Source organism: Pseudophryne corroboree, chromosome 5 (assembly GCF_028390025.1).
Source record: "Pseudophryne corroboree isolate aPseCor3 chromosome 5, aPseCor3.hap2, whole genome shotgun sequence".
In the NCBI taxonomy this organism is placed as follows: domain Eukaryota; kingdom Metazoa; phylum Chordata; class Amphibia; order Anura; family Myobatrachidae; genus Pseudophryne; species Pseudophryne corroboree.
In genome coordinates, this window is record NC_086448.1 from 287677613 (window position 1) to 287694388 (window position 16776).

The 16776-nt window shown below is 38.6% G+C and overlaps 1 protein-coding gene across 6 annotated transcripts in view; it reads right to left on the bottom strand.

Moving 5' to 3' along the window:
* The window catches only part of TRAK1 (trafficking kinesin protein 1), a 250707-nt gene that overhangs the window by 16539 nt on the left and 217392 nt on the right, over positions 1–16776 (bottom strand). For 4 of the 6 annotated variants that reach the window (XM_063922395.1, XM_063922399.1, XM_063922398.1 and 1 more), the window contains 2 exons: positions 11856–12169; positions 3156–3485 (listed from right to left, as the gene is read on the bottom strand). In XM_063922395.1, the coding sequence (XP_063778465.1) occupies positions 3156–3485; positions 11856–12169 (644 nt within the window). The remainder of the gene's footprint in view (positions 1–3155; positions 3486–11855; positions 12170–16776) is intronic. The other 2 variants (XM_063922397.1, XM_063922400.1) reach the window with 1 other exon arrangement.

Sequence of the window (16776 nt, forward strand, 5' to 3'; positions counted from 1 at the left end):
TTATATAGAAGAACTGTTTATTAACGGTGATTTTAAACAAAAAGACAATCTTTGCTTAACGTTATATTTTAACTTAAATGTCATAAACTTGCCTAGCCAAAAAAATTGCAACTGTAATAGGTCACTCAGGTGATGAAAAAACAACAAATTGGGATAAAAATGATATCATCATTCTACACAAACGTGCTTAAATGCTTATTTCTTATATTGGTCCAAATTGCACTAATTTATACTATATAATGAAACATGAGTCTTGACAGACTTCTACCAATTTAGTGAAAGCAAGCTGATATGGCTAGTTTTTCTAAATATATGGAACATGTCCTTTAGGCAATATTAAATATAGTTATAGGGACAATAAGTAAACAGCATCCATTTTCTTTTTGACATGGTTATTGCATGTAACCTTTACTTTTTAATCTGAGATTTAGCAGATTTATTGAGTCAATTCAATTATGAAGAGCACTTATGGTAGTCCTGGACAAAAATTCTGGGCTGAGATGGGTTGCTGTTGCAACGGCACATTGCCCTCCCATCCCTAACTGAACTGACCCCTATATCAGGTGAAAAACTCAGAGTAACCTGGCTCAAAGAGAAGAGGACATGCCAGGAACTGAAAAATCCTATTCACACCGGAATCTCCTGTGCTGGCAGGTAGGGGAGGCCTTAGTCAAATCTCTCTTGCAGCTATACAAGTTTACTCTCTTTGGAAAAATTGCTGATGTCATCACAAATGGAGCACAGTAGTATTTCAGTATCCAGTGTGGAAGTACTGCTTCCCAACTGGCCCTACAGTGTATAAAAAAAAACAAATATTTTGGAAACGGAAAGGACTTACTATAACACAAAAGACCTCAGTGTATACAGCTGCACATTGGCCCCTATTATAAGTATGTATTTCACATTGTATTATTACTGCAATTTACGGACAAGGAAGGTTGCAAAAAATGCAGATCTACGTAATTCCTCTGCATTGTATACACTGAACTCAAAATACATGGGCTTACTAATCCTTTCAACACATGAAAATCAGGGTTCCACTTGATTTTACGTTGAGAATAAACAAGAATTCACCAACTGCCACATGTCAAATGTCTTCTTGTGTGGCATTCAGCCTTTCTGCATTTGAACTTCCATTTTTCTATATCGCTGATGTGATGTCAGATAAAGTACAACAGCACCATGATTTAGTTAAATATATTGTAGAGAGTCTCTAAAATATTAAGCGGCCTGTTTTTGAAACAAACAACTTCAGTCAATACTCATAAAAACAAATGTTTGGGTTAAGCCGCCTACACATAGTGCGATTCAGGCTAATGGCCGATATCGACTATATTGTGGCCGGAGGCATGAACCTCCGATATAGTCAATATTGGTCCTGCCTACACACTCTATTTTTTTCTTGGCATTGCAAGGTGTTTCCACACGGCGCGATATGCACTGTCTTTCTACCGATATGGACTATATAGTTCATATTGGTAGATATAGTGCAACGTGTGTAGGCCCCTGAGGCTGACTGTTGCAGTTTAGAGTAACAGATATATTTAAGAAGGGGGTACTACATTAGATATTGGAGATATCCCTCTCTTAACGATCACAGACCTGTGGTCCAGTTATCAATCTAAAGATGGAGTTATGCATTGTAGCATACAGCCTACATTATTTTTTATTTAATTTTTATTAGAAGTTTCTGGCCCTGGAAGAAAAGTTTCATCTTTGGCCATCACATTTTAAGCTTTGTCTGAAATGGCTGTTATTGGAATCTGTGACCGGTGGCTTTCCCATATAAATATCACAGAAAATGCAATAAAAATGCTTATTTTCAGAGCTAGAGTATAACACAAATAATAAGAAACAGACCCTTAAGTAAACTGTACTAATGATTACTAATGTAGAAGTTTACACGACATAACTTTCGGATCAACACTTGGATGGCTTACAGTGGACCAAAGTAATGTTTCCTGGACACAACATTGGAAGCCCCAATCAAATCTGTGGCTAGAGAATCTGAATGGGTTCATTTAGGAGTTTCTGGATATTTCTTTAATATTACCATGTTATTAAATAAACTGTAAACAATACGAGTGCTACTGCTTAGTATATTTGGATTTAGATCGGGACCAGGGGCAGTGATGATTGGAGGAGGAAAAAAATACATGATTTTAGTATTTCCAAATCCCTTTAATACAAACATTATGCTTTAGCCCTGTAAAATCTCAAACAAGATACTTAGCTAATCTGTATAAAATATTTTCCATCAGTGCAAAAATTGTATAGCAATGCCAAAAACATCCATGATGGACGATTACATATTTACACATTTACAATATATTTATATACCATTTTGGTATTATTTGTTAAATATTTTTTTTTTGCAGTCTCAATGTGTAAAAAACAAAACAAAAAAAAACAACAACAAATATTTCAGACAGGAAAACATGGCAGTTTCTTTTTTTTGAAACTAGGGAAGTAAATAAATTTTTCAGAAACGTATAATAAATAGCAAGCTTACAAAATGTTTAAATTGCTTGCTAATTGCAAATGCAATATGTTTAATTATACACAGACTATAACTGCCACTTACTGCCAATTCTGATCAGCAGAAAGAACCATTACTGTGACCTGCCTACAAGATGGTATTTTAACAACATTCACAAGAAGTGGTAACCGCTCGGCACAGACAAAACATTTTTCTAGACAGTTCTATTCCCAAATTGAAATCATCCTCATGATCAACATGAAGATTTGGCACCTATGGAACACATTTATCGAATCTCGGGGAGAGATTAAGTAGCAACCAATCAGCTCCTAACTGCCATGTTACAGACTATCTGAAAAATGTCAGGAGCCTACTGGATGGTACTTTATCTCTCTCCAAGCTTTGATAAATCTGCCCCTATAGTTTGAAAATAAGATACATACAGTGTTTGCCTGCCTCTTCCTTTTAGCAGCCTTTACGCATAATAAATGTGGTTCCTGCAAAACTGCAAACAAAAATTAGAAGACCTGGGAAATGATTGTTTATTACAGAGGAGATCACTTATTGTATGCAGTAAAACATGTATGTGTATGTTGTGGTGTAGAGGTGAAAATGGCCCAATACTCAATATCCTGTAAAGATGTCCATTTTACAGGACGTAAGGAGAATCCCTCACCAGACCCCTCATCATCGTCTGTCGCGGGCTCTTGCAAATCCTCGGGGGCAGCCTTAGAATGGCTTGGACAGTTCTTGCTGTCTGATACAGTCACTTGTACTTGAGACCTCTCACCTGAGGCCTCTGATTGATGGACGGAACTCGAGGTAGTTAAGCTCTTGAAAGGAATGTCACCTGTCTCGTCTTCTTCAAAGTCTGTGAAGCAGTACACATCTTCCTGATCAAGATCTAAGGTCCGGAAGCCCTTGGTGACCACTCCAGGTCTAGGGTCCAGGATTCCTCCTAGATGTGGCTGTGCCAACTGCTGCCAATGATGTAAAGTTGCTGAACCTGGAATGGACAGAAAACAGGTATTCAGCTAAACCATAGATATCTAATTTTTATTAATACTTGCATTATCTGATTAATGCATAATAAACCAGTCAGGCCACCAAAAATGTGCACTAGAATACTAGTTTCCGGTAAATCTATAGTTGCTCATTTTTAACCTTAAATTGTATGAAAAGAATTAGACTCACAGGAACATATGGGCTCCTATAAAAATTTACAAACGTCAAACTAGTTTGTAAGAAACAATATAAACCTCTAAGTTATACAGTAGTTACACGACAAATAGCAGAAAATCTGTAGCAGTATTGATAAAAAAGGACAATGGAGATTGCACAATTATGTTCCGTCATTATGCAATAATATGTTTTTGGTTTTTTTTTTCAGTTACTGAAGCATTATTAGGACATATTTTTTATTCATTTAAAATATATTGTTGGCAGTACAGATAAATTCACAACCTTCAACAAAGTTTAAAAAAATTCTATATATTATATAGTGTATATATATTATATAGTGTATATATATATATATATATATATATATATATATATATATATATATATGTGTATAATTTATTAAAAAGAAATAGGAAGATCACTACAATTTTGGGGGGCATGGTCTATCCATAATGAGACGATAAGTGCCAAGACTGACGACTTTTAATGTGCTTTGGCCTTCTTTACATCTTTCACTTATAACTTAATGTACATGTTTTAGTCAGAGATTTGAGATTTGTTCTGAAACCTTAGCATGTTTTATTGCGTGACAGCCCAGCATGATCAGGGATAATCTCCTAGCAGGGATGTTATGGTAGGAACATGCTACAGTCACTTTATGGATTAGGGCATGAAGTGTTCCCAGGGTTACTGAATCAGTGCTAGGTTTAACATAATTGCTGTTAATGCCAACTTTGCTGTGCTGACATACTCCACCACTGACACAAAACCTCAATTGCCACAATCGCCACTATATCCCATCTGTCAAGTAATGGTTTACATTATTTGGCCTATAAGGCGCTGCACCATTTCGTCTCTATAGAAATATTAATTTAGCAGAATAAATAATATGGTATAATCAACAGAAGTATATGTATAATATAATCTACAAACCGCTTTTTCAACTAAAGTCAAGATACAGTCCATTGAGGAAAGGTACATTTAATTTGAATACATGGGACGTAACAGTATGTTGCATGTTTAGAGATATAAAAAAAAAATGTTACGATGTATCCCTTCGTAATTATGCTGGGGAGAGTAATTGTAACCAAATAAAGGATTTTAAAACTGCTTAACACTACAGTATATCCAAAGGTGAATTATAGCAAGCTGAGCATAAAAGGCCTGATTAATGTTTGTTAGTAAAGCAAAATATCTGGAACAAACCATGCTGCCATGCAAAGGGAGAAACCATATTTATATTTTTTTTTTGTGCAGGATAAATACTGGCTGATATTGCATGTAGCCCACAAACGTTTAGACAGTATCACAAGAATAATACTGAAGTGAATTGGTGTCTTGTTTGATCAGTGTGGACGTTGCATTTATTAACAACTGTCACAATTCTAATTCTGTAGATTATACTTGTTTGTTTGTGGGGTAATCAGATCCTGGGGGCAGATGTATTAAGCTAGGAGAAGTGATAAAGCAGTGATAAGTGCAAGGTGATAACGCACCAGCCAATCAACGCCTAACTGCCAATTTACATATTGGAGCTGATTGGCTGGGGCGTTATCACCATGCAATTATCACTGCTTTATCACTTTTCCAGGATTAATACATCTGCCCCCCAGTGTGGTATGTTGCATGACCCAAACCAAAATAAATGACAATAGCTGAAAGTAAGATACTTCCAAATACAAGCTCAGCTGTTATATTCTTAATATAGAAAAATGCACTTAAAATATTCACAAAGTATTTTTATAGACAGATTCAGGTATCCACTATCGCAGCATTGACAGGTACTATAGTTGTGAAAAGCTAACTCTCATTGCTTAGCAACATCTATGAACACGGAAACAAATCGTATAGGTCAGTCACAACTTATTTCCATGGTGACATACTGTATTTTAAGTACGGATGGTGTAATGGTTAGCATTACTGCCTCACAGCACTGAGGTCATGGGTTCAATTCCCACCATGGCCCTAACTGTGTGGAGTTTGTATATTCTCCCTGTACTTGTGTGGGTTTCCTCCAGATACTCCAGTTTCCTCCCACAATCCCAAAATACACTGGTAGGTTAAATGGATCCCAACAGAATTAACCCCAGCGTGAATGTGTGTGTATACATGTGGTAGGGAAAATAGAATGTAAGCTCCACTAGGGCAGGGACTGATGTAAATGGGCAAATATTCTCTGTAAAGCGCTGCGGAATATGTGTGTGCTATATAAATAACTGGTAATAAATAAATAAAATAAATAGTTTTTCAAACTAACTGCCAAGTGGCCCCAAAAGTCTCCTTCTGTATTTGTAATGGGCAATTTCCGGTAGAAGTGTTAATTCAAATTTCTCCACTAAATTCTAATACCCAGCACAATGATTTGAATTAGTTAACATCATTTTTTGTGGGGGGTTGTACTTCAGTAATAAATATATACCTAAAAAAGCACACACAACTACCAAGAAAAACTCTTTAAAAATAAACTCACATGATCTTATCGTAGTTTTAAATAATTATATGCACAAAGACAAATGAACATTTGTCATTAAAATTGTTATTTCATTCCAATGGAAATATTTCAGTGTTACATGTTTACAATGACTGACATTTACAAAGGGCAAACAGACAGCTAAGTTGTGGTCAACGGCTAAGATGGTGAGAAAACACAGATGTACTGTATCTAGATGGGAATAATGCGAATGCATGGTGTGAATGTACTCTGGTCACATCCATTCACACCAGACTCTAGGGGACCATAGAAGATAAATGAATATAGTGACGAGGGCTGCAAATGATTTACTGTATGGACTGCATGCAGCTTCCGGGCACTCAAATGCCCAACAGTGTTATAAACGTACTTTCATTTCATGCAATGAATTACAGTGACAGTGATGTCTCAGTCCACCATAATACATGTACTGTACATTTGCAAATACGAATGACTTACCATTGCATATTAGGAAACGTATACAACTCACAAATGCTGCTGCAGTTTTGTACAAAACCCTTAATATCAGCATAACATAACATGGTGGAAGGTATAGGTTTCTTCATAAAATTAACTGGTAAAACTATTTCATTTTTCATTTCAGAAAAATTTGTGGCACGCAAGTCTACAGCAGAACTATTCTATATCGCTATACATTTTAGTAGCACAGCTGGTAAAGTACTGATTTTAAAAAAGATCCTGTAAGCACATGTCCTCTAAACTGGGTGTGGTTCATTAGGTCGACATGAGTTAGGTCGACACGGAAAAAGGTTGACATGCATTTTTTAACTTTTTTGGTGGCGTTTTCTTCAAAAAGTGACCGGGAACCTCAATTAGTGCACTGTAACCCCTCGCCATGCTTCGGGCACGGTGCCTTGCTCCTCTACCGCTGCGCTCGGCACAGGCTACCGTTCCCAATTGTAGTCCACGTGGATCGTAAGGGTATGAAAAATGTCAAAAAAATTGTGAAAAACTCATGTCGACCTTTTTCCATGACGACCTAATGCATGTCAACTAAACGTGGTCGACCCAATGTATGTCGACCTAATGACCGCCATCCCTCTAAACTATGCTTAGAATTTCTATTTGGCCTAAACACCATAACTGCAATAAAAGTACAATGGAATGTGTTCATGCTATATAATAATCATGCTCCTAACTAATTACATCCCCACTGTACATTCCACATATATCTTTCTTCACTTTCCCATCCTCCTGACCTCAGGCCAATATTGCTGTGTGGCCATATCATACAGCCCACCAAGAACCTTTGCAGTCTGGCTGAACCATTATGCAACAGATCGCACCGTTCCTTGTTTATCAATGCCTTTTTACCCTATAGACCAGAGGTTCTCAAACTCGGTCCTCGGGGGCACACACAGTGCATGTTTTGCAGGTAACCCAGCAGGTGCACAGGTGTATTAATTGCTCACTGACACATTTGAAAAGGTCCACAGGTGGAGCTAATTATTTCACTTGCGATTCTGTGAGGAGACCTGCAAAACATGCACTGTGTGTGCCCCCGAGGACCGAGTTTGAGAACCTCTGCTATAGACTGTAAGCTTGTGAGCAGGGTCTTCCTACCTCTATGCCTGTCTGTAATTACTGAGTTTTGTTTTATCACTGTTGTTTCCAACTGTAAAGTGCAACGGAATATTCTGCGCTAAGTAAGAAATGGTTAATAAATAACATCATAACCAACACATTAATGTGTGTGGAGGATATGTATCTACCAAGTGGTAAAATGCCCATGATGGATACACAACTGTTAACTGGACTGCAATTTAGCTGCTAAAGTGCTTTATGCACCAAGTTATTAGACTGTATGTACTAAATAGCCTTACAGAGATCACGGTAAGATTATCCCTTATAGCTGCATATTGTATACTGCAAATAACTGCCTACAATACACAGCACACCTATGATGAAACATTGCTCTAGTCAGCTTTCTTAATATAGTCAACATTACTTTGGTGGCATTAAGAATTAAGAAGGCCTTGTATGAGAGATTGATTTCTTTAATTACATTATCATGGCCTGTTGCCCATCAGATTGTATGAAGTGAATGAATGCATGATATAGGCAAATATCTGTATACTGACATCAAGAGTTGGACGTTGCGTAATACTATAATGAGTGACAGCCCTTTGTGTGGCTGCATATTTTGCAGGTGCCTTTTGCCTCACTGGTTCTATGGTACTTGGGTAGGAACTTTAGCACAGGGAACAGTGCATCTACAGGATACACTTAGCAACAAAAGGTCAAATGGGATCTTTAGACATACAATCATTTTACATTCTACTCTACTGCAAATGTATACATACCCAATGGTTATTGCACCTACAACCCTGCATATATTTTGTCTTTGACCTGTAAGCATGGTCAAGGTGAAGGCATTAAGAGAGAGAAGTAGTGAAAATCAGTCCAACATGTCAAAAAAAAGAAAAGAAAAAAAAAAAAAAAAGAATTCCTAAATTTAATTAAAATGAAAAAAAGACAGACAATAACTTAATAAAATAAAACCATAATATAGATAAGTTTGCCACATGCTAAAGTCACATTAATGTAGGTTTACTGTAAGCCAAACAACCAAGACTTAACAGGGCAAAACAATCAAAGAGACTGGGTAGGGCAGTGTTCGGTTGACAACACAATCAAAAACAAAAAAATAAATACAATAATAATAATAATAATAAAATATAAAAGTGACATGGTTCAGAAATTCACCCACAGGGCACGCATAAGCCAATTGCTTTAAAATATACTAATGACTTATGCTTATGAATGTATAAGGAACAGTGTTGGCTTTCTCCTCTCCTGTTAACCACTTAACTGATGATTATTTTCTTTCAAAACCGTTCATAACTTTTTTATTTAATATTTGGTTTAAAAAGTATATTTTTTTAAATATTTAAATATTGTATTATGCACGTCTGCAGAACGGCTCTCCTCCTCAAAAAACTGGGGGACACAGTAGGGCGGCACGCCCGCATGTGATCTGGCCATGCCAGTTAAGTGGTTAAGTAAACATATAACAAGCTACAGACATTAATTGTATATGAAATGCTGTTTTGCATAAAGCAGTAAAACAAAATAATACAATAAAAGAAAAATACAGAGAAGAGGAAAAAGATGGAAACAGAAAAAGGATAGATGGAAACTTTATTTGGAAGATTAGCATAGATACAAAAGCAATTACAAGATGACCAACTCATAATGAGAACACAAAACAGCACATATATATAGTACGTGTTACAGAATGCTGCTAAAGTGCCAGAAGGAAAACAGTTCATCAACTGAGAATTGTATCCACTAGTTTTAACTACAGTAACTGTCAAAGGATAGAAATAATAGAAGACCCACAACAGTACACAGATGGGCTTTCACACTGCTTTGTGAATAAACTAACAGGTACAAAATACAAAAAATGCCCTTATCTTGCACCACTGATGAAATAAGCAGCACCTCTATAATGGTTCCTTGTTAGCAAGAACCAATAGGTAAATAGGCAGAAATGATGTTTATAGAGGGCGGTAATGGAAATGGGACTAACCAGTCCCTTTATACAATATATATATAAAACTTAGTGTCTACTCAGTTTAGCATCCAACAAGTAAAAAAATAAAATAATATTTTTCATTTATTCTTCATACAATTACTAAAATATTAAGAATAATTAACACATAAAGGTAGCAGTAATACAGTAGATAACATTATCACATTTACATCGATAGTATTCGCAATTATGAGAGTCTTATTCAGGTGAGTGAGCGTTTCCTGGTTATGTATAAACTGTGTACCAAACCCTACACGTTTTGGCCAAACAGACTTCCTCAGGGATAGATGAAGGCAACAATATACAGGTATGATTCCCACATCTGATGTGAACTTATAATACTGATCACCAATCCAATTCGGTGTGGAGTATATTAGTGGTGTTTGAAAGGATTAGAATGAATAGAATACTCAATGCAATAGAGGATTTAAAATTCTCCAGAATAAGAAGTAAAAAAACAATTTAGGTCAATATGTCCAGGAGATACAGTTTATAAAATTATAAACCAGTAAATGGTGAGGTTTACTCCAGCAACAGCAGTGAAATCTCTAAATTAAGTTCACATCAGATGTGGGAATCACATAACTGTATATTGTTGCCTTCATCTATCCCTGAGGAAGTCCGTTCGTTTGGACAAACGCGTAGGGTTTGGTACGCAGTTTATACATAACCAGGATGCGCTCACTCACCTGAACAAGGCTCTCATAATTGTGAATACTATTGATGTAAATGTGATATTGTTACCTGCTGTATTGCTGCTAACTTTATGTATTAAATGTTCTTAATATTTTAGTAACTGAAGAATAAATTAACAACATTCCTTTAATTTTTTGACTTGTTAATTGGATGCTTAACTGGGTGGACACTAATATTCCTTTCAGGCCGCCACCTATGAACACGGGTTACTGGCACTTGAGCACGCATAGCCCGTGTTCAGGTGCGCTCTGAAAGGTGCAAGGGTTGAAATACCGGGTCAAGGGACCATGTGATCTCCAAGCGCTGCCCCTGCCGCATCACCAACTCGGCAATATGTTGGGTTGCAGACAGTGGCGGCGGGGCGCCTGGCGGGTCGCACACTGGGAGCTCCCATATCAGGCTCCCGGGTGTGACCCACCTCAGGCGGTCTGAAAGGGGTATAATTAAGTTCTATATGTATTGTATTAAGGAACTGGTTAATCCCATTTACATTAGCGCCCTCTATAAAGATCATTCCAAACTAACAGGTACATTTATGAAAGCAAAAATTTTACTTGAGAGTTACAATTATGGAAGTAAATTTAGATAACGTCACATTTTATAACAATATTTCTGTACTTCCGAAATGTTCCCTAGTGTTTACATTTAATAAATGCTAAATTATCCTAAAAATATATATACTTTGGAGAAAAGTTCAACTGAAATCATTTCAGTGATCAGTGCAATTTGCAATGCATAACTTTAAAATACACTTGTCATAAGGAGGGACACAGGTGTTTTAATTACTACAAAATATTGGCCTTGTGCAGAATAAGTCCTCCTGCTACTTAAACACCTGGGACAGGCTCTGATTTACAAAGCATCCAATAAGCCAAAGAGCTGGGCAGCACTATCTTGAACCCTGATCCCCTCCCTCTTGTTCCAAATTAGCTCTGGCAGTACTAAAGGTAGGTTCTGCTGTGGAGACCCAGCTCTACCCATTGAGCTCCGTATGATAAGTCAGGTATGCTTACTGTAGCCACATCTCACCAGCACCAGCCTCTCTCTTCTGTGTCAGATACACAGCACTTGTTACTGGTCAGGAGTGTTAACATAAAGGAGGGAGCCATCAGTAGAGAGAGGGCGCTACCCACTATTCAACATCCAGCATGACTGCAATAACCAGAACCTCTCATGGGTGGATAGTTGACAGAACTATATTTTGAGGTTTATTTACCCAAGTTCATGTGTGCCACAATATAAGTGACATCTAAAGGGCAATAGAAGGCAATCTAAGCTTTTATTAGTAGTAGTATTATTCTCTCTAGCATTTTGTACCACATTACACTAAAATATCTCAAACCAACAGCGAGGATGGCTATCTCTAAAATAGAAAGAGTGTGTGTTATGTAAAGTGCCTGCTTTCTGGTGGTGTATAAGAGACCACAGCGAGTCAGTTAGAAATACATAGAAGGGCTGGGGCCCCTTGTCACCTTCTAGGGGCTTCACGATCTGAAGTTTCTCAGGCAGGTAAGAGCGGCTGCCGAAGGACATTCCTGAGATGCCAGTAAACTCCGATATCCTGGAGTGGGTGCCCAAGGACATAATGCTTTCTGTTGGTGTTAAAGACCCGCTATGAAATTCTTTATCTGCAAGATTGCGCAGCTTCCGCTCCTGGTCATCCTCAAAGAATTTGCGCTCCAGGATGTAGTTTTCACGCCGAAGGGACAGGCGTCGCAAAGCAGTCTCTAGGTCATTACAGCCTGGTGTTCCCGGTGTCCCAGGCTTCTTGTTCTTATCTCCATCACTAGTGGGAAAGAGGAAAAGACTGTTAACAATGGATAAATATTACTGTTTACCACGGACTTACATCTTAATGATATACTCAAACACACACATATACAGTATATAGGCTGACGGGATGAGACCCCCCGAAACGTCGATGAACCACTAAAGGTTGTTTACTTTTCCAACTGGTAGTGACGCCTCATCTGTTTTCCTGTCTACATGGGGTCTGTACATCCCCGGGAAGGCACACCAGGAAGTTACATTCCAGGGATCACGGTGCCCTGAGTGAGTGCCATGTTTTGGACATTGTATATATATATATATATATATATATATATATATATATATATATATATATATATATATATATATAATATTTTATTATATATATTATATATGTTATACAGGTTGAGTATCCCATATCCAAATATTCCGAAATACGGAATATTCCGAAATACAGACTTTTTTAAGCGAGTGTGAGATAGTGAAACCTTTGTTTTTCGATGGCTCAATGTACACAAACTTTGTTTAATACACAAAGTTATTAAAAATATTGTATTAAATGAGCTTCAGGCTGTGTGTATAAGGTGTATATGAAACATAAATGAATTGTGTGAATGTACACACACTTTGTTTAATGCACAAAGCTATAAAAAATATTGGCTAAAATTACCTTCAGGCTGTGTGTATAAGGTGTATATGAAACATAAATGCATCCTGTGCTTAGCTTTAGGTCCCATCACCATGATATCTCATTGTGGTATGCAATTATTCCAAAATACGGAAAAATCCGATATCCAAAATACCTCTGGTTCCAAGCATTTTGGATAAGGGAGACTCAACCTGTATATATATACACAGGTTGAGTATCCCTTATCCAAAACGCTTGGGACCAGAGGTATTTTGGATATCGGATTTTTCTGTATTTTGGAATAATTGCATACCATAATGATATATCATGGCGATGGGACCCAAGTCTAAGCACAGAATGTATTTATGTTACATATACACCTTATACACACAGCCTGAAGGTCATTTTAGCCAATATTTTTAATAACTTTGTGCATTAAACAAAGTGTGTCTACATTCACACAATTCATTTATGTTTCATATACACCTTATACACACAGCCTGAAGGTCATTTAATACAATATTTTTAATAACTTTGTGTATTAAACAAAGTTTGAGTACATTGAGCCACAGAAAACAAAGATTTCACTATCTCACTCTCACTCAAAAAAGTCTGTATTTCGGAATATTTGGATATGGGATACTCAACCTGTATATGTAACTGCACGTCACTCCATTCAAATGAAAAAAGGGCTTTTAATGAACATATGCGTTCAAATCATCACGACACGAAAGATGAAAAAACAGTATATATATATATATATATATATATATATATATATATATATATATATAGATACATACATACATACACACACACACCCCAACTACACATGGAGGCAAAATGGATATATACATTAAAAACAGTGAAACCGAGAGGTCTAAATGACAGAATACAGTGGAACGTGTTTTAAAGGATGCAGTATCATGTAGGGATCGGTCCAACCACTGTTTATTGCGGAGGACATTGATCTCCATCTACTTGGAACGTTCTAATATACATCCTTGTGTAAGGTGTAGGTAACTTAGCATGCAACGGTACACATCTTGAATATATGTCCATATGTAGGAAAGTTACCAGTGTATGCTAATATTGACAGTATAGATGCTTATGGAATGTGTGGCCTCCATATGGAGTTAGTAACACACCAACACAGAGATCTCTATATAAATACAGTCAGTCATGAAGGATATAAGTAATCACAGTAGTTAATCACTATAGTATATAACACTATTTATAACGAAGGAAAGTGTTCTCATGTATTTTATGTTCATTTTATTGATACAGTAGTGCACATAATTTAGTGTTTATGCTTTGTACGCAGCGCAAGAGTGGAGCCTCCAGAGTCGGGTGCCCGCGGTAGCCGGGTTGCCTAGGAGACGTAGATGCTGGGACAGCGCAGGGCGGCTACGAGCGGGTTGCAGACGCTACGCGGGTAACCAACGGCATGGAGGGGGCCCACGGTGGAGCACTCTGACGCCAGTTCACTGGGCATCAAGACTGCAACGGAAGTAATGTCCGTTCCCGGTCTGCACTTTAGTTCCCACCGGCGGGTCTTTTCACACTACTAAGGTATTGTATGTTGCACTTTATTTCACTTTTGCTTCACCTTGACAAAGGGGCGGATGTGCCCCGAAAAGTTGGTCTGTCTTTGCTGTGTTATGAATTAAACCTCCTGGGTTTTACTCACTGAACTAAGTCTCCGAGTGTCACTGCTTGCTTGGGATATGCTATACATACTATATATATACATAAACATAAATAAATAAATTAATACTCTGCTTCCAAACGGTGACACTCCGATATAAACAGACAACACACAGCTTGTCTGCAACTGCAGACAAGCTGTGTGTTTGATTATTTTGGAATGCCGCCGTTTGAAAGCAGTGCATCGAGCGGGGCTGGTAAAAGGACCCATACTTGAAGGGCATCCGGCTAAGTATCACATACTCATGGAGTGCCAGTTATTAGAGAGATATATATATATATATATATATATATATAATTATTTATTTATTAGGATTTTAATACCTACCGGTAAATCCTTTTCTCTTAGTCCGTAGAGGATGCTGGGGACACCAAAAGAACTATGGGGTATAGACGGGATCCGCAGGAGACATGGGCACTTTAAGACTTTGAAAAAGGGGTGTGCACTGGCTCCTCCATCTATGCCCCGCCTCCAGACTCCAGTTATAGGAACTGTGCCCAGGGAGACGGACAAATTTCGAGGAAAGGATTTATTGTTAAACTAAGGTGATATTCATACCAGCACATACCGAAAACACGCCGCACAACGTGGCATTCAACGGAACCCAAGCCAACGGCATGAACCAATGTCAGCAACATGCTGACTATAAACATAACACAACATGCGTGTAACCAGACTTAATAACTGCAGATACAGTACGCACTGGGACGGGCGCCCAGCATCCTCTACGGACTAAGAGAAAAGGATTTACCGGTAGGTATTAAAATCCTATTTTCTCATACGTCGTAGAGGATGCTGGGGACATCAAAAGAACCATGGGGTTATACCAAAGCTCTAGAACGGGCGGGAGAATGCGGATGACTCTGCAGCACCGATTGACCAAACTTGAGGTCATCATCGGCCAGGGTATGAAACTTGTAAAACTTCGCAAAAGTGGTCGAACCCGACCAAGTAGCAGCTCGGCAAAGTTGAAATGCAGAGACCCCTCGGGCAGCCGCCCAAGAAGAGCCCACCTTTCTAGTAGAATGGGCCTTCACCGATTCCGGTAATGGTAATCTGGCCGTGGAATGAGCATGCTGAATCGTGTTACAGATCCAGTGTGCAATGGTCTGTTTGGAAGCAGGATACCCAATCTTGTTGGGAGCATACAGGACAAACAGAGCTTCGGTTTTCCTAACCGAAGCCGTTCTGGCGACATAGATTTTCAGAGCTCTGACCACATCCAAAGACTCTGACTCATCGAAAGAGGCAGTAGCCACTGGCACCACAATAGGTTGGTTCATGTGGAAAGATGAAACCACCTTCGGCAGAAATTGTTGCCAAGTTCTCAACTCTGCTCTATCTTCATGAAAGATTAAATAAGGGCCCTTGTGAGACAAGGCCGCTAACTCAGACACCCGCCTTGTGGATGCCAAAGCCAACAGGATGACCACTTTCCAAGTGAGAACCTTCAACTCCACCGTCTGTAAAGACTCAAACCAATGCGATTGAAGGGACTGCAACACCACGTTAAGATCCAATGGTGCCACAGGGGGCATAAATGGAGGTTGGATGTGCAATACATCCTTCACGAAAGTTTGAACTTCTGGAAGTGAGGCCAATTGTTTTTGAAAGAAAACTGATCAGGCTGAAATTTGAACCTTAATTGAGCCCAACTTTAGGCCCGCCTCTACACCTGCTTGTAGAAAATGGAGAAAACGTCCTAGCTGAAACTCTTCCGCAGGAGCCTTCTTGGATTCACACCAAGACACATACTTCCTCCAAATGCGGTGGTAATGTTTGGACGTTACTCCCTTCCTGGCCTGAATAAGTGTGGGAATGACTTCACTGGGAATACCCTTCCGTGCTAGGATCTGGCGTTCAACCGCCATGCCGTCAAATGTAGCCGCGGTAAGTCTTGGTATACGCACGGCCCCTGCTGTAGCAGGTCCTCGCGTTGAGAAGAGGCCAGGGATCTCCTATGAGTAATTCCTGAAGATCTGGATACCAAGCCCTCCTTGGCCAGTCTGGGACAATGAGGATTGCTTGAACCTTTGTTCTTCTTATGATCTTTAGAACTTTTCGAATGAGAGGAAGTGGAGGGAACACATACACCAACGGAAACACCCATGGTGTCACCAGTGCACCCACTGCTATTGCTTGAGGGTCCCTAGACCTGGAACAATATCTCTGAAGCTTTTTGTTGAGGCGCGACGCCATCATGTCTATGTGAGGAATTCCCCAACGACTTGTCACTTCTGTGAAGACCTCTTGATGGAGGCTCCATTCTCCTGGATGGAGATCGTGT